Here is a 26072-nt window from a genome sequence, read left to right as displayed (position 1 = left end):
ATAATAAATATTTAGCAGGAGGAGATTTAGACCTTTTGGTTTATAAATGGCCATACTTTTGCTATAGGCAATATCATAAAAAAGGCACACATACATACCTGAAAGAGAGGCGTTTTCAGATACTTAGTCAAAAGTCCAGCTGTTGGGAACAAAAGTCAGGCAGATTCCGGTATTCAATATCAGAGAACGTATAGTTTTGCAGTGTAGCTTTAATCCTTTGAATAGGGTTTAGAGACAATATCAGATGTAGTCCATATACTGGAATATTGCCGTCGATAATTTGCCAATATCAAAATATTAGTAGCCATGCAGCACTAATCCTTAGGAGTTCCCTTAGATGAAACACTATTTTCTCAAGGCGTTTTCAATTCTTGGATTTTTTCTTCGTCTGCAGACTTTGTTTTCTTACAATTGATGTGTCTGACACAATATAATACAAGTAAGCCAAACTAAACAAGTGCGACTTAATAGAACAAACATACAGGAGCCGCACAAAATGTGAAGCGCAGAACCGTGCAGAGCCCAGGATTATCTGCAGGGAACATCTCATGAATCTCCTATTAGCAGTGTCCAACAGTAAAACAATGCACACTTGTAGGGATAGAGAAGAGATAGATAGGTTTGGTTGACAAGATTAAAGAGGATTATAGGATGCTAAAAAAAAATTAAAGGGAAATTGCAAATATTGAAAAAATGATGCAATGAACTATATTGGTCTCAATATTTCACTTATAACACCCCAATTTCCTAGGACTTCACTCACTAACCATGACCAAACTCAGCAACTAGTAGCCTGGCCAAGTTGGGTCACCGGTGTGGCCAGTGATTGAATAAGTGGATTCCTGTATGACGAGGGGTAGTATACGTCGCCAGTACGGTAAGGACAAGACCAGGAAGTAAGAACCAGGTAAACATAGAAAAGATAACTTTGGGGGATTAGTAAGGGTTAATAAGGAAAAGCCATTTAAATGACAAATATAATATGTAGTCTCATCCGGGCTGGGGCAGTCATACCTTGGGAGTATAAATAGTTAATAACCAGTTAAGAAGACCTCAGCAACATAAATGGCACCTGGGAAGTTGGGGGTGCTGTTACAGATTTTGCATTGGGTCTCAAGAGCATCGAGCACCGCTTTGTTTTACAATTAGTTGCACTAAAATAAAAAGTCAGGGATACCAGCTAGGTACACAGATACTGCATTGATACCTTTGTAGTTAGTTTAAGGAATGCTGAATCTGTATTAGAAAGCCAAAGAATGTAAACCTGTGTATAGTGGAGGGTCCAAAAACACAAGCGTAAAACAAGAATCAAAAACCTTAACACATGCAAGGCGACACCTGTAAAATGTGTGCTAGGTGAGTTTGGTGGATGAGCTGTATTTATCTTGTTGGTTTTGCATATTACTGCCCACAGCTCCCATATATACAATATGATGGGCCCAAGCTCCCCTCTACACAGTATGATGGAACCACAGCTTCTCTATACACAGTATGATGGACCTACAGTATAGCTCCTCTATACATAGTATGATGGGCCCAAGCTCCCCTCTACACAGTATGATGGAACCACAACTTCTCTATACACAGTATGATGGACCTACAGTATAGCTCCTCTATACATAGTATGATGGGCCCAAGCTCCCCTCTACACAGTATGATGGAACCACAACTTCTCTATACACAGTATGATGGACCTACAGTATAGCTCCTCTATACATAGTATGATGGGCCCAAGCTCCCCTCTACACAGTATGATGGAACCACAACTTCTCTATACACAGTATGATGGACCTACAGTATAGCTCCTCTATACATAGTATGATGGGCCCAAGCTCCCCTCTACACAGTATGATGGAACCACAACTTCTCTATACACAGTATGATGGACCTACAGTATAGCTCCTCTATACATAGTATGATGGGCCCAAGCTCCCCTCTACACAGTATGATGGAACCACAACTTCTCTATACACAGTATGATGGACCTACAGTATAGCTCCTCTATACATAGTATGATGGGCCCAAGCTCCCCTCTACACAGTATGATGGAACCACAACTTCTCTATACACAGTATGATGGACCTATAGCTTCTCTATACATAGTATGATGGGTCCACAGCTCCCCTATACATGTCTACTATACACACCATGATGTACACATGACTTACCTATACACAGTATGATAGAACCGCAGCTTCTCTATACACAGTATGATGTCTCCACAGCTTTCCAATGCACAGTATGATGGACCTATAGCTCCTCTATACATAGTATGATGGGCCCACAGCTCCCCCATACATGTCTACTATACACACCATGATGTGCACACGGCTCCCCTATACACAGTATGATAGAACTACAGCTTCAGAACTACAGGGGAAGAGTCTTGAGGAGATCATTTGCATATTCCCAGTGCCTTCTGGGATAAATGAAGAGTCTCCGCGAGCTCCTTGATCACTGGGTTTTGCCCGTTGCAGCTGAAAAGAGGACATCGGAAAACCGGCGCGCGAATTTTGGCTCATCTTTCATCGTTTTTAAGAAATCTCAATATGGAAGAGGCCAGGAGCCATTTGGTGAGCTGCATTTCTTGCTACATGTTCACAGACTTACCAGTGGAAAAGCCAAACTTCACATGCCACAAATGCAAGCTTGTGTCCCTGTTGGAGGAAAAGTTGCAAAATCCCCTTCCTGACATCAGACGTACTATCCCGTCCATGGGACCCGGGCCCCTATGCCCATGGACGGGATAGTACGTCTAGCGCGATCAGCGGCGCCCACATGGTGAGCGCCGCTGATCGCGGCCGGGTGTCAGCTGATTATCACAGCTGACACCCGGCACTATGTGTCAGGGGCGGTCACGGACCGCCCCCAACACGTTAACCCCTTGCACACCGCGATCAAACATGATCGTGGTGTACCGGGAGTTAAAGGGAAGCATTGGCAGGGAGGGGGCTCCCTCCGTGCTTCCCTGAGCCCCCCACGGCAGCGCAATGTGCAGCGCTGCTGCGGGGGGCTCCTTTCCTCCAGGCCCCCGGATCCAAGATGGCGACGGGGGCCTTCGGGGGGTTGGAGGAAGCTGGCTTCCTCAGTGCCTGCAAAGCGCAGGCATGAGGAAGCCTTGTGCACTGCCTGTGACAGATTGCTGAACTGTCACAGTGATCTTTGATGTGACAGATCAGCGATCTGTCACAGGACAGTGATGTCCCACCTGGGACTATGTAATAAAGTAAAAAAAAAATTAAAAAAAGTGTAAAAATAATTTTAAAAAAATCGCCAAATAAATGAGTAAAAAAAAAAAATATATATTCCCCAATAAATTCATTTTTTGAAAATAAAAAAACCAAAACAATAAAAGTACACATATTAGGTATCGCCACGTCCGTGTGTAACGACCCGCCCTATAAAACTGTCCCATTAGTTAACCCCTTTAGCGAACCCCTTAAAAAATAAAAATAAAAAACGAAGCAAAAAATAATGATTTATTATCATACCGCCAAACAAAAAGTGTAATAACGCGCGATCAAAATGACGCATATAAATATCCATGGTACCGCTGAAAACGTCATCTTGTCCCGCAAAAAACGAGCTGCCACACAGCATCATCAGCAAAAAAATAAAAAAGTTATATCTCGCAGAATAAAGCGATGCAAAAATAATTATTTTTTATATAAAATAGTTTTCATTGCATAAAACCGACAAAACATAAAAAAACGACCTAAATGAGGTATCGCTGTAACCGTACTGATCCAAAGAATAAAACCGCTTTATCAATTTTACCGCACGCGGAACGGTGTAAACGCACTCCCCCAAAAGAAATTCATGAAATGCTGGTTTTTGTTCATTCTGCGTCCCAAAAATCGGAATAAAAAGCGATCAAAAAATGTCACGTGCCCGAAAATGGTACCAATAAAAACATCAACTCGTCCCGCAAAAAATAAGACCTCACATGATGCGGTGGGTCAAAATACGGAAAAATTATAGCTCTCAATATGTGGTGATGCAAAAACTATTTTTACAATAAAAAGCGTCTTTTAGCGTGCGACAGCTGCCAAAAATAAAAACCGCCATAAATAGTAAATCAAACCCCCCGTTATCACCCCCTTAGTTAGGGAAAAATAATAAAATTAAAAAAATTTATTTATTTCCATTTTTCCATTAGGGCTGGGGTTAGGGCTAGGGCTAGGGCTAGGGCTAGGGCTAGGGTTAGGGTTAGGGCTAGGGTTAGGGCTAGGGTTAGGGCTAGGGTTAGGGCTAGGGTTAGGGTTAAGGCTAGGGTTAGGGCTTGGGTTAGGGCTGAGATTAGGATTAGGGGTGTGTTGGGGTTCGGGTTGGAGTTAGAATTGGGGGTTTCCACTGTTTGGGCACATCAGGGGCTCTCCAAATGCAACATTGCGTCTGATCTCAATTCCAGCCCATTCTGAGTTGAAAAAGTCATATGGTGCTCCTTCCCTTCCAAGCTCTGCCATGCGCCCAAACAGTGTTTTACCCCCACATGTAGGGTATCAGCCTACTCAGGACAAATTGCAAAACAATTTTTGGGGTCCAATTTCTCCTGTTACCCTTAGGAAAATAAAAAATTGGGGACAAAAATATAATTTTTGTGGGAAAAAATTTTTTATTTTCACGTCCGAGCGTTATAAACTTCTGTGAAGCACTTGGGGGTTCAAAGTGCTCACCACTAGAGTTGAGCGACTTGTTTTTTTAGGGTCGAGTTTCGTTTCGTGAAACCCGACTTTTCCAAAAGTCGGGTCGAGCAAGATCGTCCGATTATAGGGAAAAGTCGGGGTCGTCCCGAAACACGAAACCCAATGTAAGTCAATGGGGAATAAAAGTCGGCAGTGAGAGGAGGACAGGAAACACACCTACAGTGCCCATTTGAATGCCAAAAGCATCAATTCTTCTTACTTAAGCTTGTCAACCTTAATTAACTTCATAATACAAGTTACGCACTGAAAAATGGGGGTTATTTGGCTAAAGTTGTGGGGGGGGGGAGGGCTGGCTCTAGGTTTTCATGTGCCCTGGGCGAAAGAGCGCCCCTTTAACACATACCACAACTCATCATGCTCCGATACGGCAGAGAAATAGCGGTATAGTACAATGAAAAATACTTCACTTTTTACATCTCATGACGAGGCCCATCTATTTCTCCATACAGAATCATTGGTCCCATATAATGTTTGAAACAGTATATGATGAGCTCCACATAATGCTACAGTATATGTTGGTCCCCATGGATGAAGCTCCACTGTCTTATGGGCCCAAATAATGCTCCAAACATAATGGGCCCCATTTCTAATGCTCTAGTGTATAATGGGCCCTGTAAATGCTGCTCCAGTGTCTGATGTCCACCTTTGGAATGTTCCAGTGTATGGTGGGCCCCATCTATCATTCTCCAGAGTATAGTGCTCCCCAAAAATTGCTGTCCCAACATTGAAAACAATCAAATAAGTCTCCTCGCTAGGGAATCCCTGTACTAGTCTGGACTCCTCGTCGTCCCCATCTTCCATCTCACTGCACAGTATTTCAACCTTGCAAGTGCTGTGATCCTGAGCAAGCAGGGGGGGCCCACTCGTTGGCGACGGCACTGGCACAGGGCCCCTGATAGTACGGTGGTGTGTCTGATGGCGGGTGGGCCGAACCTGCACTTTCATCTGCAGCTTCCTCTTTGTCACCGTGTAAGATGGAACTGTATATGGGAAGGGTAACCTGAGTTTCATCAGGGTCAGATTCAGGCCGTGTAGCGTGCGAGGGGAATGTAGTGGTCTGGGTCAATGTACCAGCAGATTTATTGAGCAGTGGCTGGGCATCAGTGCACTTGTGTCGCCCCCAGGAGTATGGTCGCCACAGTGGCATTACCTTCCTCCTAGGGAGTGTGATGTCATGCTTGGGAGCAACGAAGGATCTCTCTAGCAGGTTAACTGATTGGGCGGCGTTATTCCCACGAGTCATGACCCTCCAAACAGCGTTCATGAAGGCAAAGTGTTTGTGGGCAGTATGGTTGCAAAGCTGAACCTTAAAGGAATGTCCAGAAGGGCACCACCAGGAGTGGAGCCTACGGTTAAATTCGACTCCACCTGGGAAACCTCAACCATGCCAGCTACAGAACAGATGCACACATTGCAAGCTTAATTCCGTTAACGAACGAGACTCCGTCATGCCCCGCGGTCCGAGTCCGGCTTACTAGAGGGACACGTGAGGCTCTGGCACATGAGATTGGCCAATAACTGGTGTGTCATGCCCTTACATGTCCGTGGCTGCATGTGCGCTACACTGAAAAGGCCAGCGTTTGTCGCTTACAGGTGCAGATAACCCGCTGAACAACGTTAGTGATGGGGATCACTGATTACAATTATTACCCGCGAACGATGATTTCCCAGTAAGTGCAGGTCAACCGCAGTTCCGGAATTAGGCCTAACCGTCATTCCTGAAAAAATTAAAAACTTACGTGTGCAAACCACAGGTGCTGTAGCTTGCTTAACAGCTCGCCAGCCGTTCTCACGCCCAGTATGGATTACACGTGATTGCACAAAGGTGAGAAAGGGTACCGTATCCCCAGATAACATGTATGGATAGCGTACACATTCAAAATATATGTCTATACATCAGGAGGCAGGCTCAGACGGTGTTAGGCCCAGTATGGATTGCACGTGATTGCACAAAGGTTAGAAAGGGTACCGTATCCCCGGATAACATGTATGGATAGCATAGTGTACACATTCAAAATATATGTCTATACATCAGGAGGCAGGCTCAGACGGTGTTAGGCCCAGTATGGATTGCACGTGATTGCACAAAGGTTAGAAAGGGTACCGTATCCCCGGATAACATGTATGGATAGCGTACACATTCAAAATATATGTCTCAGGAGGCAGGCTCAGACGGTGTTAGGCCCAGTATGGATTGCACGTGATTGCACAAAGGTTAGAAAGGGTACCGTATCCCCGGATAACATGTATGGATAGCGTACACATTCAAAATATATGTCTCAGGAGGCAGGCTCAGACGGTGTTAGGCCCAGTATGGATTTCACGTGATTGCACAAAGGTTAGAAAGGGTAACGTTTCCCCGGATAACATGTATGGATAGCGTACACATTCAAAATATATGTCTATACATCAGGAGGCAGGCTCAGACGGTGTCAGGCACAGTATGGATTGCATGTGATTGCACAAAGGTTAGAAAGGGTACCGTATCCCCGGATAACATGTATGGATAGCGTACACATTCAAAATATATGTCTATACATCAGGAGGCAGGCTCAGACGGTGTTAGGCCCAGTATGGATTGCACGTGATTGCACAAAGGTTAGAAAGGGTACCGTATCCCCAGATAACATGTATGGATAGCGTACACATTCAAAATATATGTCTATACATCAGGAGGCAGGCTCAGACGGTGTTAGGCCCAGTATGGATTGCACGTGATTGCACAAAGGTTAGAAAGGGTATCGTATCCCCAGATAACATGTATGGATAGCGTACACATTCAAAATATATGTCTATACATCAGGAGGCAGGCTCAGACGGTGTCAGGCACAGTATGGATTGCACGTGATTGCACAAAGGTTAGAAAGGGTACCGTATCCCTGGATAACATGTATGGATAGCATAGTGTACACATTCAAAATATATGTCTATACATCAGGAGGCAGGCTCAGACGGTGTTAGGCCCAGTATGGATTGCACGTGATTGCACAAAGGTTAGAAAGGGTACCGTATCCCCGGATAACATGTATGCATAGCATAGTGTACACATTCAAAATATATGTCTATACATCAGGAGGCAGGCTCAGACGGTGTTAGGCCCAGTATGGATTGCACGTGATTGCACAAAGGTTAGAAAGGGTACCGTATCCCCAGATAACATGTATGGATAGCGTACACATTCAAAATATATGTCTATATATCAGGAGGCAGGCTCAGACGGTGTTAGGCCCAGTACAGATTGCACGTGATTGCACAAAGGTTAGAAAGGGTACCGTATCCCCAGATAACATGTATGGATAGCGTACACATTCAAAATATATGTCTATACATCAGGAGGCAGGCTCAGACGGTGTCAGGCACAGTATGGATTTGACGGCCCAGATTACACAGCGGAGGAGCAGGGAGAGGTAAAGATTGCAAATGCTGGGGCCCTGCCCAAGCAAGGGGGGCCCACTCGTTGGCGTCGGTACTGGCACTGGGCCCCTCATAGTACAGCGGTGTGTCTGACGGCGGGTGTGCACCACCACCGTCAGAGACACTTGATTGCACTATGAGGGACCCTGTGCCAGTGCCCGCGCCCAAGAGTCGGCCTACCCACCTGTCCAGGGCAACGGCACTCGCACGGTGTCGTGCGCTAGGTGGTGACCCCGGCCATGGGGGGGGAGGCAGCACAGTTAGGGAGTTTTAGAAAGTGGCATATGTTGATGTTGGACATTCAGCTGATGCAAAAGGCGAAATAGGTGAAGTCCCAGGAAGAGGTGGACCAAAGCAAGCCATTTTTCTGTCACCCTATGTGTCATCAGGGGAAGGTGGGACAAAATCCTTGGAAACCCATGCATGGTTCATTTTAATGAAGGTTAGATCATCCACATTTTGGGTTGACAGACGGGTCCTTTTTTCTGTCAGGATTGATCCAGCTGCACTGAAGACTCTTTCCGATAGCACACTTGCAGCTGGGCAAGCGAGCTCCTGTAAGGCATATTGGGCCAATTCAGGCCAGGTGTCCAGTTTAGCGGCCCAATAGTCAAAGGGGAATGACCTGTGTGGGAGAACATCGATATGGGAGGAAAAGTAGTTTGTAACCATAGTTGACAACTGCTGTCTCCTGTCACTTTCTATCGATGCAGTATTACCAGTTGTGTGAGCGGTATTTGAAAAATCAGTCCACAACATTGTCATGAAACCCCTGTCTCCAACGCCACTTCTACTGTGTGCACCACGAACACCTCTGCCAAGCTGCCCCCGGCCCGTACGGCTCGTGTGAGAACCATCACCGCTGCTGTGTGCTGGGAATGCCTCAAGCAACCGATTTACCAGAGTTGCTTGTTTATTAGCCAATATTAGGTCAAGGTTCTCCTGTGGCATGATGTTTTGTAATTTGCCTTTATAGCGTGGATCCAGGATGCTGGCCAACCAGTAGTCGTCATCGTTCATCATTTTGGCAATGCGGGGGTCCCTTTTTAGGATCTGCAAGGCATAATCTGACATGTGGGCCAATGTTCCCGGTGTCAATGATGCACTGCGAGTGCTGGTTGGAGGAGCACTTTCTGGCAAATCCACATCCCTCCAGTCACGCACAAACCCTGTACCAGACCTTGCCACGCCAACATTTTCACTTGCCCCACGAGATGCATCCTCCTCCCCTAAGTAATCATCCCCATCATCATCCTCCTCCTCCTCTTCTTCCTCCACCTCATCCAGGAGAGGTCCCTGAGCAGACAATGGCTGAATGTCATCAAGGATTCCCTCCTCCTCTTCCTCCTCATCAACATTGGCTGCAGACGCCTGCTCCTTAAGGTGCGTCAAAGTTTGCATTAGCAGACGCATAAGTGGGATGCTCATGCTTAGGATGGCGTCGTCTGCGCTTACCAGCCGTGTGCATTCCTCAAAACACTGAAGGACTTTACAGAGGTCTTTCAGCTTCGACCACTGCACACCTGTCAACTCCATGTCTGCTTTCAAAGTGCCTGGCCTTGTATCCTCCCACAAATGCATTATGGCCTGCCTCTGCTCGCACAGCCGCTCCACCATGTGCAGGGAGGAGTTCCACCTTGTTGCAATGTCGATAATGAGGCGGTGGTTGGGAAGGTGGAGCAATCGCTGCAGCTTCTGCATACGAACGGAGTGTACAGGCGACCGGCGGATGTGCGCGCACAGTCTTCGCACCTTCTGGAGCAGGGCTGTTAACTCCGGATAATTTTTGAGGAAGCACTGCACCACCAGGTTCAAGGTGTGAGCCAAGCAAGGTATGTGGCTGAGTTTTAAAAGGGCTATGGCTGCCACAAAATTACGGCCGTTATCACTAACTACCTTGCCTGCCTCAAGATGTACACTGCCCAGCCATGACTCAGTTTGTCGCTTCAAGTACTCGGCCAGTACCTCGGCGGTGTGTCTGTTGCCCAAACACATCATCTGCAACACAGCCTGCTGACGCTTTCCACTAGCTGCTCGATAGGGGGACACATCGTGTGCAACAGTGGCAGCTGCAGATGGAGTGCTCCTACGACTGCGCTCTGTGGACGAGCTTTCGCTTCTGGAAAAGGAGGAGGAGGAGGAGGGTCGAACGCCTACAGCCAACTGTTTCCTATACCGTGGGCTAGGCAGCACTGTCCCACCACCGCTGTCCCCTGTGGACCCTGCATCCACCACATTAACCCAGTGCGCAGTGATGGACACGTAACGGCCCTGGCCATGCCGACTGGACCATGCATCAGTTGTGAGGTGCACCTTTCCGCTCACTGACTGCTTGAGTGCATGGACAATGCGGTCTTTCACATGATGGTGGAGGGCTGGGATGGCTTTGCGAGAGAAGTGGCGACTGGGTAGGTCATAGCGTGGTACTGCATAGGCCATGAGTTCGCGGAAAGCTGCGCTTTCCACCAACCGAAAGGGCATCATCTCAAACGAGATTAGTTTGGCAATGTGGGCGTTCAAACCCAGTGTACGCGGATGAGAGACTGAGTACTTTCTTGACCTACTCATAGTGTCTGGGAGGGTGAGCTGGACTTGAGAGCTGCATATGGTGGAAGTAGCGGTGGACAGGGCGGACTGAGAGAGGGTTGATGATGGTGATGGAGTTGTTGTTCTTTCTGATGGCCTAGAATCAGTCTTTCGTTGATATAACAGTGGGATTCCCTGACTGCTGTGGCATTGCAACGACACCTCAACATTTGCTGCTGTGCTAACCGGTGGGCTTACAGTGGGGGAAACAATGTAGCGTTGCTGACTACCTTCGTTGTGATCAGTTGCACATGTGGCACTTGAGGTTTGGTGTTGTGTCCACGCTTGCAAGTGCATGCTGGTTAAATGTCTAAGCATGCAACTGGTATTCAAATTTTTCAGATTTTTCCCTCGGCTAAAGGTCTTTGCGCACTTCTTACAGATAACCTTGGCCTGATCATGAGGATTTTGTTCAAAAAAGTGCCACACTGCACTCTTCCTACTTTGGCAGACATTTTGCGGCCTAGCACTCTGTGATCTTTTGACCCTCTGGACAAGCTGTCCAGCAACTCTTTTGATGTTTGGAACCTGTCTTTGGAGTGCTCCGGGCCTGCCAGATAACAGCTGTTGCGATGTCGATGTCTGCTGTGGATGCTCCTCATCTGAGCTATTGGAAGCAACACCCTCTTCCCCCAATGGATGCCAATCTGGGTCAACAACTGGGTCATCCATCACCTCCTCTTCTATGTCATGTGCACCTTCCTCTGTTTCACCGTGTATGGTGGTATAGTGTGCGGGAAGCGGCACCTGAGTCTCATCAGGGTCAGAATCTGGCTCTGTACACTGCGAGGACAATGTAGTGCTCTGAGTGAATGTACCAGCAGAATCATCCATCAGCGGCTGTGCATCAGTGCACTCCATGTCAGATTCATCTTGGCCTGGGTAATTCACCATTTCACTTGATAATCCAGGCATGGTATGTGAAAACAGCTCCATGGAGTAATCAGTAGTATGGCCTGCGTCATCCTTCAATCTTGGTTGGGGTGAAGGACACAAGGAAAGGTGTGGTTCATGAACATGAGCCTCCAATGACGACTCAGTGCTTTTACTTTTTACAACTGAAGAAGAGGAGGCGATAGAGCTGGAGGCTGAGTCAGCAATGTAAGACAAAACTTTTTCCTGATGCTCTGGCTTTAAAAGCGGTTTGCCAACTCCTAGAAAACTAAGCGTTCGAGGCCTTATGTAGCCAGACGATGACGCAGGCTCAACACCTCCTGCATTCGTTCCTATTTTGCTCTTGCCACTACCATCAGATCCACCACCAACACCATCATTACCAGCTGCCAACCCCCGCCCAATTCCATGGCCTCTTCCACCAGCCTTCCTCAGTTTTGGTAGAAATGTAGACAAAATCCAACAAACTATATAGTAATGTAAAACAAGGTACAAGGTGTCTATAGGACAGGGGAGATTTTGAATTTCTGCAGACACTTGTGGACACTGGACACTTTTGGATTGTGTGAGGCCCACTGAGTATCTGAGCGCTCTGTCACAGGCTCGATGGCAGAGCTGTGACCAAAGTGACTAGAGGATAAGGGAGATTTTGAATTTCTGCACACACTTGTGGACACTGGACACTTATGAATTGTGTGAGGCCCACTGGGTATCTGAGCGCTCTGTCACAGGCTCGATGGCAGAGCTGTGACCAAAGTGACTAGAGGATAAGGGAGATTTTGAATTTCTGCACACACTTGTGGACACTGGACACTTATGGATTGTGTGAGGCCCACTGAGTATCTGAGCGCTCTGTCACAGGCTCGATGGCAGAGCTGTGACCAAAGTGACTAGAGGATAAGGGAGATTTTGAATTTCTGCACACACTTGTGGACACTGGACACTTATGGATTGTGTGAGGCCCACTGAGTATCTGAGTGCTCTGTCACAGGCTCGATGGCAGAGCTGTGACCAAAGTGACTAGAGGATAAGGGAGATTTTGAATTTCTGCACACACTTGTGGACACTGGACACTTATGGATTGTGTGAGGCCCACTGAGTATCTGAGCGCTCTGTCACAGGCTCGATGGCAGAGCTGTGACCAAAGTGACTAGAGGATAAGGGAGATTTTGAATTTCTTCACACACTTGTGGACACTGGACACTTATGGATTGTGTGAGGCCCACTGAGTATCTGAATGCTCTGTCACAGGCTCGATGGCAGAGCTGTGACCAAAGTGACTAGAGGATAAGGGAGATTTTGAATTTCTGCACACACTTGTGGACACTGGACACTTATGGATTGTGTGAGGCCCACTGAGTATCTGAGCGCTCTGTCACAGGCTCGATGGCAGAGCTGTGACCAAAGTGACTAGAGGATAAGGGAGATTTTGAATTTCTGCACACACTTGTGGACACTGGACACTTATGGATTGTGTGAGGCCCACTGAGTATCTGAGCGCTCTGTCACAGGCTCGATGGCAGAGCTGTGACCAAAGTGACTAGAGGATAAGGGAGATTTTGAATTTCTGCACACACTTGTGGACACTGGACACTTATGGATTGTGTGAGGCCCACTGAGTATCTGAGCGCTCTGTCACAGGCAGAAATTGGCTAGTGTATCACAAACTACAAGGTGTATGTAGAATTGGGCAGAATTGGAATCTCCCTAGAGTGCAGGTCTGTAAGAACGGAACATGTCCTCGACTTATTCTCACAGAGTGACTCACTGATAGCTTCACTGTGGCTGTGATAACAGCCGTTACACGGTAGTGTGTGAGGAGCGTACACCGCTGTATGGTGTGAAAAAATGCACGCTCAGTACCTCAGCAGGACAAAAAAAAAAATTGTGATTGCTTTTAAAAAAGCAGTTTGCGGAGCAGTGGGTAAACAGCAATGCAGGAATGTCAGGAAGCCTTAGAAGGCAGCCCAACAACCAACACCACTGATACACCACTATATAGCCTCCCCTTGCACTGCACAGTGACTGGTGTGTTGTACAGGCAAAATCGCTAGCAGCAGAAGCAGTTTTTTTTTCTTCTTCTCAGCAGGACAAAAAAAAAAAATTGGGATTGCTTTTAAAAAAGCAGTTTGCGGAGCAGTGGGTAAACAGCAATGCAGGAATGTCAGGAAGCCTTAGAAGGCAGCCCAACAACCAACACCACTGATACACCACTATATAGCCTCCCCTTGCACTGCACAGTGACTGGTGTGTTGTACAGGCAAAATCGCTAGCAGCAGAAGCAGTTTTTTTTTCTTCTTCTCAGCAGGACAAAAAAAAAAAATTGGGATTGCTTTTAAAAAAGCAGTTTGCGGAGCAGTGGGTAAACAGCAATGCAGGAATGTCAGGAAGCCTTAGAAGGCAGCCCAACAACCAACACCACTGATACACCACTATATAGCCTCCCCTTGCACTGCACAGTGACTGGTGTGTTGTACAGGCAAAATCGCTAGCAGCAGAAGCAGTTTTTTTTTCTTCTTCTCAGCAGGACAAAAAAAAAAATTGGGATTGCTTTTAAAAAAGCAGTTTGCGGAGCAGTGGGTATACAGCAATGCAGGAATGTCAGGAAGCCTTAGAAGGCAGCCCAACAACCAACACCACTGATAAACCACTATATAGCCTCCCTTTGCACTGCACAGTGACTGGTGTGTTGTACAGGCAAAATCGCTAGCAGCAGAAGCAGTTTTTGGTGTCTTCTTCCCTGCCTAACGCTCTCCCTACAAAATCATCATCAGCAGCAGCTCTCCCTATTCTGAGATCAGCATGAGTAACATGGCGGTCGGCGTGCACGCCCTTTTATACCCCCTGTGACGCCCCCCAAAGCAAGCCAATCACTTGCATGCCCTTCTGAAAGATGGTGGTGACCCGTGCCTATGTCATCACGTTGCCCACAGTGTCTGTGGATCCTGATTGGCTGAAAAAGAGCGCAAAACAAACTTTTGAAACGCGACTTTTGCGCGTAAGTCGCCGACCTCGTGGTCGACCTCATCCTAGGGTCGGGTTTCGTTTCATGAAACCCGACTTTGCCAAAAGTCGGCGACTTTTGAATTTTTTCGACCCGTTTCGCTCAACTCTACTCACCACACATCTAGATAAGTTCCGTGGGGGGGTCTAGTGTCCAAAATGGGGGTCACCTGTTGGGAGTTTCAATAGTTTAGGTACATCAGGGGCTCTCCAAACGCACATGACACCCGCAGACCATTCCATCAAAGTCTGCATTCCAAAATGGCTCTGCTTCCCTTCCGAGCCCCGACGTGTGTCCATACAGTAGTTTTCTCCCACATATTGGGTGTCAGCGTACTCAGGACAAATTGGACAACAACTTTTGCGGTCCAATTTCTCCTGTTACCCTTGGGAAAATGAAAAAATTGGGGACTAATTGATCATGTTTGTGGAAAAAATACGATTTTTTTATTTTCATGCCCTGGCATTATAAACTTCTGTGAAGCCCTTGGGGGTTCAAAGTGCTCACCAAACATCTAGATAAGTTCCTTATGGGGTCTAGTTTTCAAAATGGGGTCATTTGTGGGGGGTTTCCACTGTATAGGTACATTAGGGGCTCTCCAAAGGCAACATGACACCCGCAGACCATTCCATCAATGTCTGCATTCCAAAACGTCACTATTTCACTTCTGAGCCCTGACGTGTGTCCATACAGTAGTTTTCTCCCACATATGGGGTGTCAGCTTACTCAGGACAAATTGGACATTAACTTTGGGGTTCAATTTCTCCTGTTACCCTTGGGAAAATAAATAAATTGGGGAATAATTGATCATGTTTGTGGAAAAAATACGATTTTTTTATTTTCATGCCCTGGCATTATAAACTTCTGTGAAGCTCTTGGGGGTTCAAAGTGCTCACCTCACATCTAGATAAGTTCCTTAGGGGGTCTAGTTTTCAAAATGGGGTCATTTGTGGGGAGTTTCCACTGTTTAGGTACATTAGGGGCTCTCCAAAGGCAACATGACACCCGCAGACCATTCCATCAATGTCTGCATTCCAAAACGTCACTACTTCCCTTCCGATCCCCGACGTGTTCCCATACAGTAGTTTTCTCCCACATATGGGGTATCAGCATACTCAGGACAAATTGGACAACAACTTTTGGGGTCCAATTTCTCCTGTTACCCTTGGGAAAATAAAAAAAATGGTGACTAAAAGATCATGTTTGTGGAAAAAATACTAATTTTTTATTTTCACGCCTGGGCGTTATAAACTTCTGTGAAGCACTGGGGGGGTTCAAAGTGCTCACCACACATCTAGATAAGTTCCTTGGGGGGTCTAGTTTCCAAAATGGTGTCATTTGTGGGGGGTTTCCACTGTTTAGGTACATCAGGGGTTTTCCAATCGCGACATGGTGTCCGATCTCAATTCCAGCCAAAAACGTCAAATGGTGCTGCTTCCCTTCCGAGCTCTGCCATGCACCCAAATAGTGGTTTGCCCCCACATGTGGGGTATCAGCGTACTCAGGAAAAATTGCACAATAACTTTTAGGGTCCTGTTACCCTTGGAAAAATAAGAATTGAGGGTGAAAAGATCATTTTTGTGGAAAAAATATAATTTTTTAATTGTACGGCTTTATGTTATAAACTTCTGTGAAGCCCTTGGGGGTTCAAAGTTCTCACCACACATCTAGATAAGTTCCTTAGGGGGTCTAGTTTCCAAAATGGTGTCATTTGTGGGGGGTTTCCACTGTTTTGGTACATCAGGGGTTTTCCAATCGCGACATGATGTCCGATCTCAATTCCAGCCAAAAACGTCAAATGGCGCTGCTTCCCTTCCAAGCTCTGCCATGCGCCCAAATAGTGGTTTACCCCCACATGTGGGGTATCAGCATACTCAGGACAAATTGCACAATAACTTTTAGGGTCCTGTTACCCTTGGGAAAATAAAAATTGGGGTGAAAAGATCATTTTTGTGGAAAAAATATGATTTTTTAATTGTACCGCTGTACGTTATAAACTTCTGTAAAGCCCTTGTGGGTTCAAAGTTCTCACCACATATCTAGATAAGTTCCTTGGAGGGTCTAGTTTCCAAAATGGGGTCACTTGTAGGGGGTTTCCACTGTTTAGGTACATCAGGGACTCTCCAAACGTGACATGGCGTCCGATCTGAATTCCAGCCAATTTTGCATTGAAAAAGTCAAACGGCGCTCCTTCCATTCTGAGCTCTGCCATGCGCCGAAACAGTCGTTCCCCCCCACAAATCAGGTATCAGCGTACTCAGGACAAATTGCACAATAACTTTTGCAGTCCAATTTCTCCTGTTACCCTTGGTAAAATAAAAAAAATTGAACCTGAAGTATTTTTTTTGTGAAAATAAGTTAGATGTTCATTTTTTTTTTAAATATTCAAAAAAATTCCTGTGACGCACCTAAAGGGTTAATAAACTTCTTGAATGTGGTTTTGAGCACCTTAAGGGGTGCAGTTTTTAGAATGGTGTCACTTTTGGGTATTTTCTATCATATAGACCCCTCAAAGTGGCTTCAAATGTGATGTGGTCCTAAAAATAAAATGGTGTTGTAAAAATGAGAAATCGCTGGTCAACTTTTAACCCTTATAACTTCCTAACAAAAAAAAATTTTGGTTCCAAAATTGTGCTGATGTAAAGTAAACATGTGGGAAATGTTAGTTATCAAGTTTTTTGTGTGCCGTATCTCTGTGATTTAAGGGCATAAAAATTCAAAGTTTGAAAATTGCGAAATTTTCAAAATTTTTGCCAAATTTCCGTTTTTTTCACAAATAAACGCAAGTTATTTGAATGAAATTTTACCACTATCATGAAGTACAGTATGACCTCATAAAGGTACAGTGGTCAGAATTGTAAAAATTGGCCCGGTCATGAACGTGCAAACCACCCTTGGGGGTGAAGGGGTTAAGGAAGGTGAAGAGTTCTTAGACAGAGCAGAATTATCTCTTCATGTTACAGAAAGAGAATAAATTCGAAGTGCACCTGAAGAAACAGAGGAATGGAGGCATGTGACCCAGAGAAGCAGGAGGATCGGGAGGCAGTCAGCGCCCATACTGCTCAGGAACCAGTACCAGGCTCTCACGCAGGAAAATGATGAAGAATTACATCAGGATAAGACTTTGCCCACAAACAGCAACCTTGTACGCCTTCAGAGTCCTCCTGGATGGAGAAAGAAAAATGATGTGAAGAAGAAACGGAGAGTGGTGGTCATGGGGGATTCCCTGTTGAGAGGAACAGAGGCCGCTATCTGCAGACCGGATATAACTTCAAGAGAAATGTGTTGTCTTCCAGGTGCAAAAATTAAAGATGTGACTGACAGGATATCAGGACTCTTCAGACCTACAGATGACTACACATTCCTGCTACTACATGTGGGGACAAATTACACCGCAAGAAACGACCTGGAAACCATCTGCAGAGACTTTGAAGACTTAGGCAAGAAAGTGAAAGAACTGGGAGCGCAGGTGGTCTTCTCTTCCATCCTCCCAGTGGATGGCCATGGAACAAGGAGGTGGAATAAGATTCTGCAGGTGAACAACTGGCTACGTCAATGGTGCCGTCAGCAACGATTTGGATTTATGGATCACGGAGTGAATTACTTTTACGATGGACTACTTGCTAGAGATGGGGTGCACCTTATGAAGACTGGAAAACATGTATTTGGAAGTCGCCTTGCTACACTTGTAAGGAGAGCTTTAAACTAGAACAACATGGGAAGGGAAGCAAAAGACCAGAAAAAGCCATACACCTGACAAATGCTATTGAGAACTCTGCAATTAGAAGTGGAAAGGAAGAACAAAGACAAAAGAATCTAAATAATAAAAATATTGGAGAAAGAGAAACCAATCACAAACTAAAATGTTTCTATACTAATGCACAAAGCATGGGCAACAAACAAGGAGAACTGGAACTACTAACACAGGAAAAGAAATATGATGTCATTGGAATCACTGAAACTTGGTGGGATGATACACATGATTGGAATACAAGACTAGAAGGATACAACTTATTTGCAAGAAACAGACTTGATAAACGAGGAGGGGGTGTCGCATTGTATGTTAGAAACGCGTATATCTGCACAGAGATTGAAGCTTCAGAGACTGGGAGTACTGTGGAAACTGTTTGGGTAAGAATACAAGGACAGAACAATGGAAAGGACACCATTGTAGGCATTTACTACAGGCCGCCTGTGCAAGCTGAAGATATGGATGAACTCTTTATGCATCAAATGGCCAAGTTCTCCAAAAAATATGACATAGTTGTCATGGGAGATTTCAACTATCCAGACATTTGTTGGGAATCTCTCTCAGGCAAAACTAACAGGTCAAGGAAATTCTTATCCTCTCTTGCTGATAACTTTATCTTCCAAAAGGTAGGGGAGAAAACAAGGGGAACTGCTACCTTGGATCTAATCCTTACAAACAGGGAGGAAATGGTTGAGGAGGTAAAAGTGGCTGGGACCCTAGGTTGTAGCGACCATGCTATTTTAGAATTTTGGATAACTAGAGGAGGAAGACATGTGAAGACTCAGACGTCAAGGTTAGATTTCAAAAAGGCAGATTTTAAGGGATTCAGAAAGAGAATTGGAGGGATCCAATGGCTGGATATCCTTAAAGACAAAAATGTCCAGGAAGGATGGGAAATCTTGAAAAATGAAATTCTCAAAGTACAATTGTTAACAATTCCAAAAAGAGGGAAGAATAGGAAGCATTTAAGGAAGCCAGGATGGATGAACACAGAACTAAAGCTGGTTTCACACTTGCGTTTTTTTTCGCGGGATTTTAACGCTAAAAAACGCATGCGTTTTTTTTCCTATACTTTGCATGGGATGCGCTTATGTGCGCATACACACGCGTTTGTATGCGTTTTTGCGCGCATGCGGTTTTTTGCGGTATGCGCTCGGGCGCACAAAATGCATCCTGTTGCATTTTTTGGGCGTCCGACTTGCCTCAAAAAAACGCATGCGCGCAATGCGTTTTTTTTACAGCAAGACACCCATTATAAGTCTATGGGTGCGCATATGTGCGCATTGGCATGCTTATGTATGCGTTTTTTTGCACATGCGTTTTTTTTTGTTAACCATGGAATTTAGGGGTTTGGGTTAGAGTTAGGGTTAGTTAAGGGGGTTTAGGGTCAGGGTTAGGGTTAGGGTTAGGGTCAGGGTTAGGGTTAGGGTTAGGGTTAGGGTCAGGGTTAGGGTTAGTTAGGGTTTAGGGTTTGGGTTAGGGTTAAGTATGGTTTGGTTAAGGGTTAGGGTCAGGGTTAGGGTTAGGGTCAGGGTTAGGGTTAGGGTTAGGGTTAGGGTCAGGGTTAGGGTCAGGGTTAGGGTTAGGGTCATGGTTAGGGTTAGGGTTAGGGTCAGGGTTAGGGTTAAGTATGGTTTGGTTAAGGGTTAGGGTCAGGGTTAGGGTTAGGGTCAGGGTTAGATTTAGGGTTAGGGTTAGGGTCAGGGTTAGGGTCAGGGTTAGGGTTAGGGTCAGGGTTAAGGTTAGGGTTAGGGTTAAGTATGGTTTGGTTAAGGGTTAGGGTCAGGGTTAAGGTTAGGGTCAGGGTCAGGGTTAGGGTTAGGGTTAGGGTCAGGGTTAGGGTTAGGGTCAGAGTTAGGGTTAGGGTTAGTAAAGTCATGGTTTGGGTTAGTGTGAGGGGCCACCTAATGTTTGGAAAAAACGCAAACGCGGTAAAAACGCACTAAAAACGCATACAAACGCATAAAAACGCTGCGTTTTTTTCATGCATGCTCATAAAAATGCTTGAAAAAAACGCAGCAGTTGTATGCTTTTGTATGCGTTTTTTCAATGCGCTTTTTTGCGGGAAAAACGCGCTGCAAAAAAAAGCAAGTGTGAAATTAGCCTTAAGCACATGCTAAAAAGGAAGAAAAAAATGTTTATAAAATGGAAAGAGGGAGGCATATCTAAAGAAGAATATAATGCTGTCTGCAGAACCTGCAGGGAACAAATCAGATTAGCTAAAGCTGACAATGAATTGAGGCTTGCAAGAGATGTCAAAAGCAATAATAAAGGATTTTGGGGATATGTCAAAAGTAAAAGAAAAGTCCAAGATGCTATAGGATTTTTACAGGATGAAAATGATGAAATGGTAAGACAGGATGTTGAGAAGGCCGAACTTTTAAATTCCTATTTTGCATCTGTTTTCTCTCAGAAAGGAAATGTAACATCAACTGTTCTTCACTGTCCAATTAAGGGAATAGAAGAATCCAGGATATCTATAAACAGAAAGATAGTGAGGAAACACTTAGCTAACCTAAATGAATTCAAGTCACCAGGTCCAGATGAATTACACCCCAGAGTACTGAAGGAGATAGCAGAAGAAATTTCTGAACCCCTCTCCATAATCTTTGAAAATTCTTGGAGAACAGGAGAAGTCCCAGAAGACTGGAGAAGAGCAAATGTTGTTCCTATCTTCAAAAAGGGGAAGAAGGTGGACCCAGGCAACTATAGGCCGGTGAGTCTGACTTCTATACCAGGAAAGATCTTTGAACAAATTATTAAACAACATGTATGTCAGTACCTGGATAAGAATGAAGTGATTAAACAGAGTCAGCATGGGTTTGTAACTAATAAGTCATGTCAGACTAACTTAATTTCCTTCTATGACGGAATCACTGATTGGGTGGATCAAGGAAATGCTGTAGATATAGTATATCTTGACTTCAGCAAAGCATTTGACAAAGTATCTCATACAATCCTTATTGAAAAAATGTCTAAGTATGGAATGGACAAGGCAACTGTTAGGCTAATTTCACACTTGCATTTTTTTCCAGCGCGTTTTTAGCGCAAAAAAACGCATAGAAAAAACACATACAAATGCATACAAACGCTGCGTTTTTTTCAAGCATTTTATGCGCATGCAGGAAAAAAACGCAGCGTTTTTGTGCGTTTGTATGCGTTTTTTGTGCGTTTGCTTTTTTTACAGATTTTGGAAAAACCCCCCAAAAAAGAAAAACAAACCATTCAACAACACACAAGACCAATGGGACTTCATTGTGGGTGTGGTATGTTAATATATAGACCCTGTCTACAGTATTCTTCACATTTGCTTGATTCTTCTCGTGACCATGGATCTGCGCTGGAAGAGTTTTCACTTCAACTTGGATTTGGACATCGCGATGGCTCAGGCGTATGCAGTTGCTTGCCATGAACAAAGGAAGAGAGAGAGGCAGCGAAGACGGCAGCGGCGTATGTGGATACATCCGATTGTTGAACTCCGGGAGAGCCGTGGGGCATACCACACCCTCTACAGCGAGCTCCAGGCAAACCCGGAGAAATTTACAGATTATATCCGGATGTCCCAAGAAAGTTTCAGGGATTTGCTTGCTCGTGTCCAACAATCCATCCGGAGACAGGACACACAGCTCCGTCGTGCGATTCCTCCTGAGGAACGGCTACTGGTGACATTACGGTACGTAATATTTAAAAACCAAGGGGTGCGGTCTGAATGCTTTTTTTTTTTAAATTTAATATTCAAAACCTTGGGTAATTAGTTTTCGTGAATGTACTAATATTTTATTTTATAGTGTTTTAAAATAATATACATAAATATTAATTTAACTTCTTTCTCTGTTCACAGATTCCTGGCAACTGGAGAAACCCTATCTTCACTACACTTCCAGTTCCGTATTGGAATCTCTACCTTGTCTGGAATTGTTGCGGAGACCTGCTGGGCTCTCTGGAATGTTCTTTGTCCAGAATTTATGCCCCTGCCCACCTCTGAAAAGTGGATGGAAATTGCTGACAAATTCTGGACAGTATGCAATTTCCCCAACTGTTTGGGAGCTGTTGATGGTAAACACATACGGATCATCAAACCCAAAAGAACGGGATCAGAGTACTATAATTACAAAAAGTACTTTTCAATAGTACTCATGGCCATTGCGGATGCCGGATGTATGTTTGTAGCAGTGGACATTGGAGCCTTTGGCCGTGGTAATGACTCACAGGCTTTTAAAAACTCAGACATGGGCCGGAGGTTGTATGGCAACCAATTCAATTTCCCTATGCCACGGCCTCTTCCTCACACCGAAGCTCCGCCACTGCCCTTTGTAATGGTTGGCGATGAGGCTTTTCAAATGTGCGGAAACTTACTGAAACCCTACTCCAGCCGGGACTTGGACCACACCAAAAAAATATTAAATTACAGGCTGACCAGGGCCAGAAGAACTGTCGAGTGTGCTTTTGGGATTCTTGTCTCCAGATGGCGAATTCTGGGCACGGCCATTAATCTTAAACTTGAAACAGTCGATGAGGTGGTGAAGGCCTGTGTGGTTCTACATAACTTTGCGATGGCTAAAGAGCACCCGACCTTTGAACTGGACGATGATGCTCCTAACCCATTGCCTGAATTCACTCAGCACCCTCTCAGGTCATCCGTTGAAGTTGGCCAAATGAGGGACCAATTTGCGGCCTACTTTATTTCTGATGTAGGACGGGTGCACTGGCAAGATGAAATGGTGTAAGAATGTTTTTGTTTGTTTATGGTAATAAAAAACCTTATTTGATACCATTACTGAGTGCACTATATTTTTTAAACTCCAATTAAATAAAAAAACTTCCCATGTATAACTGAAGTTTTTGATGTTCACACACCTGGGCAGGTAAATACACATATGAGTTAAAATGCAGCATTGCTAGTCTGCGTGAAATATATTGGAACGAGCAAAGCTGCAGGCCATGAATCAGGAAACCAATTTTTTTCAAGAGAAAATTGTCCAACTAGTTGAAAAAAAAGTATGTGATTTTTTCAAAACCCAACCCCAATGAAAGTCAATGGGGAATACAAGTCAGCATTGAGTGGATGAATGTAATCAGCTCAATTCCAACTTTTATTTAAAATTGTGGTAGTGTAGAAATAGACAAGTTTCAACAGTTTGTTTTTCATGAAACCAGATTCTAGTTGGTAAAACTCGAGTTATTACACTAGGCCTTGGTATGACTATACTAGTTCGTGTTATTTCACATATGACTATACTAGGCCTTGGGTTGGTTTTTAACATGTACCCATCAGTGTGTGTGAGCGGCGCAAACAACATTAATGAAACTTTGTATTACCACAAATGTAAAACTAGAGTTATTACACTAGGCCTTGGTATGACTATACTAGTCCGTGTTATTTCACATATGACTATACTAGGCCTTGGGTTGGTTTTTAACATGTACCCATCAGTGTGTGTGAGCGGCGCAAACAACATTAATGAAACTTTGTAATGGTGAACCACAAATGTAAAACTAGAGTTATTACACTAGGCCTTGGTATGACTATACTAGTCCGTGTTATTTCACATATGACTATACTAGGCCTTGGGTTGGTTTTTAACATGTACCCATCAGTGTGTGTGAGCGGCGCAAACAACATTAATGAAACTTTGTAATGGTGAACCACAAATGTAAATTTATTTTTAATCACAAAAATAAACAAAAAAATTATTTTTTACGGCGTTTGGGGGCAGATGGTTTCAATTTGGGGGTGTGCAGGGAATATGCAACACTTGCAGTTGAAGACGGTGTTTGAGGGGAAGGGGCAACAAAACTTGTGGGGGAAGGTAGTCCAGTTAAGGGAATTAAACTAGGAACACTTGGAGGAGAGGAAATCTGTTCAGGTACATTTGTTGTAATGGCATGTCGCCGTAGGCTTGTGTGCCTGGACCGACTTTGGCCCAATGCCCGCCTCGATTGATTTCGCCTTGAACTTGGGGCAAATATTGAGTGTAGGTCCCCCGTCTGCTGGGGTGGCTGCTGCTGCTGCTGAGGTGGCTGCTGCTGCTGAGGTGGCGGCTGCTGCTGAGGTGGCGGCTGCTGCTGAGGTGGTGGCTGCTGCTGCTGAGGTGTCTGCTGCTGCTGCTGAGGCGGCTGCTGCTGCTGAGGTGGCTGCTGCTGAGGTGGCTGCTGCTGAGGTGGCTGCTGCTGCTGCTGAGGTGGCTGCTGCTGCTGCTCTTGGTTGGCAGTGCTCGTCCTTGCAGGAGGACTGGTGGCGGCAGTGATGGTCCAGGTTTGCGGAGTGGTGGTGGCAGGGCTACTACATGTTGTTGTAGCGGCAGGGCTGTTCCATGTTTGCCTAGTGGTGGCTGAGCTCCACGCATGCATGGGAGTGGCGGTGGTGCTCCAGACAGGAGCAGCGCTTGCCATGGTGGTGTCGGTGAAGTGACCAGCTGCACTCAGACTTGTGGTGGTGTAACGGTGGGTGTCCTGGCTTTGAATAGAGGTGTCCGTGCAGTGGTATGCAGCACAAGTCAGTAGTGAGGTGAAGCGAGTCAATTGTGGCACAGGTGGAAATGACACCACTGACTGCTGACCGTACCGATTATGCTGCATAGCCTGCAAGAAAGCATTGTTGCAGGCCTGCAGCACATTCAGCTGTTGCTCAGGACTAAGGTGTTCCGCCATGCCCTTTTCAATCTTACTAAAAAAATGGTGTGCTGGTCTGTTGAGGTCGGCCTCCAGACGGTCAAGGCGCTGTTCTACAGAATTGAAGCGGTGTTCAAAGTGGTTAAAACCACGTTCCATGAGTGCAAAACCGCTTTCAACTCTGTCGGACAGCGACTTGAGGCTGGAATTAAAGGCCTCGCTCAAATGCATAAACTCGGGCAAGACATTCCTGTCCAAGGCCCTCTGCCGCTGGCGGGTAGTGCCCGCATAACCAGTGGCAGAGACCTGGGACAGGGGAACACCTGATGGCCCAGCTTCCTGGTCACCAGCTGTGTGTGTGGCTGACCTGCAAGGTGCTTCCTGGCTGTCGGATGGCTGGGACGGGTCAGAGGACGTCCGAGGAAGGACCGCTCTAGGGCCAGGTTGCAGGGTGCTGCTACAGGTGCTGTGGAAGAAAGGAAAATCATTACTACCATGCCTTTACAAGAAGCATCAGCTGTGGATTAGAAAAACACAGATTAATAATACTAAAAACCCACAATTTATAATACTTACGATCTCGTGGCAAGGACCGGTCTTAGGAACTGCAACGCGTGATAGTGACGGTATCTAGTTCTGGTCCTTGACGCAGATCCACTGCGAACCTGGCCCTCAGCACGAACATCACTGTTGAAGCGGTCCTTGATCGAACGCCAACGTGTTCGGACTTTGTCCACTGTTGGGAAAAAAAAAAACAGTGCCATCAAGGACAACAGTCACTGCGGCACAATACAGCAATACAATACTCAAAGCAGTCACTGTAGAGCCCGATGACACTGTTGGGTTTCCTGCTAGAATATACCTAGCACGAAACCCAACAGTGCCGTCAAGGACAACAGTCACTGCGGCACAGTACAGCAATACAATACTCAAAGCAGTCACTGTAGAGCCCGATGACACTGTTGGGTTTCCTGCTAGAATATACCTAGCACGAAACCCAACAGTGCCGTCAAGGACAACAGTCACTGCGGCACAATGTAGCAATACAATACTCAAAGCAGTCACTGTAGAGCCCGATGACACTGTTGGGTTTCCTGCTAGAATA

General features: G+C 45.5%; 1 protein-coding gene across 1 annotated transcript; it reads right to left on the bottom strand.

Annotated features, from left to right (window-relative positions):
- Positions 1–353: 353 nt before the first annotated feature.
- Positions 354–25810, bottom strand: LOC141098646 (uncharacterized). The gene is made up of 3 exons (XM_073586618.1): positions 25544–25810; positions 24405–25433; positions 354–420 (listed from the first exon to the last, which is right to left on the bottom strand). Exons 1-3 carry the CDS (start codon positions 25729–25731, stop codon positions 354–356), a joined length of 1284 nt encoding a protein of 427 aa, XP_073442719.1. The 5' UTR covers positions 25732–25810.
- Between the last annotated feature and the right edge of the window lie 262 nt (positions 25811–26072).

Source organism: Dendrobates tinctorius, unplaced genomic scaffold (genome assembly GCF_039654945.1).
Source record: "Dendrobates tinctorius isolate UK_male_01 unplaced genomic scaffold, ASM3965494v1 ptg000093l, whole genome shotgun sequence".
Classification (NCBI taxonomy): Eukaryota; Metazoa; Chordata; class Amphibia; order Anura; family Dendrobatidae; genus Dendrobates; species Dendrobates tinctorius.
The sequence above is the reverse complement of the archived record's forward strand: the minus strand, read 5'-3'. Positions and strand labels throughout refer to the sequence as shown.

Bases quoted from the DNA above. Each gene is read 5' to 3' on its own strand.
- LOC141098646 (XM_073586618.1), bottom strand. From the start codon at position 25,731: ATGGCACTGTTTTTTTTTTTCCCAACAGTGGACAAAGTCCGAACACGT. The intron at 25,434-25,543 runs GTAAGTATTATA...TTTCTTCCACAG, and splicing joins CCGGTCCTTGCCACGAGATC to CACCTGTAGCAGCACCCTGC. The intron at 421-24,404 runs GCAGCAGCCGCC...ATATTGTGTCAG, and splicing joins CAGCAGCAGCCGCCACCTCA to ACACATCAATTGTAAGAAAA.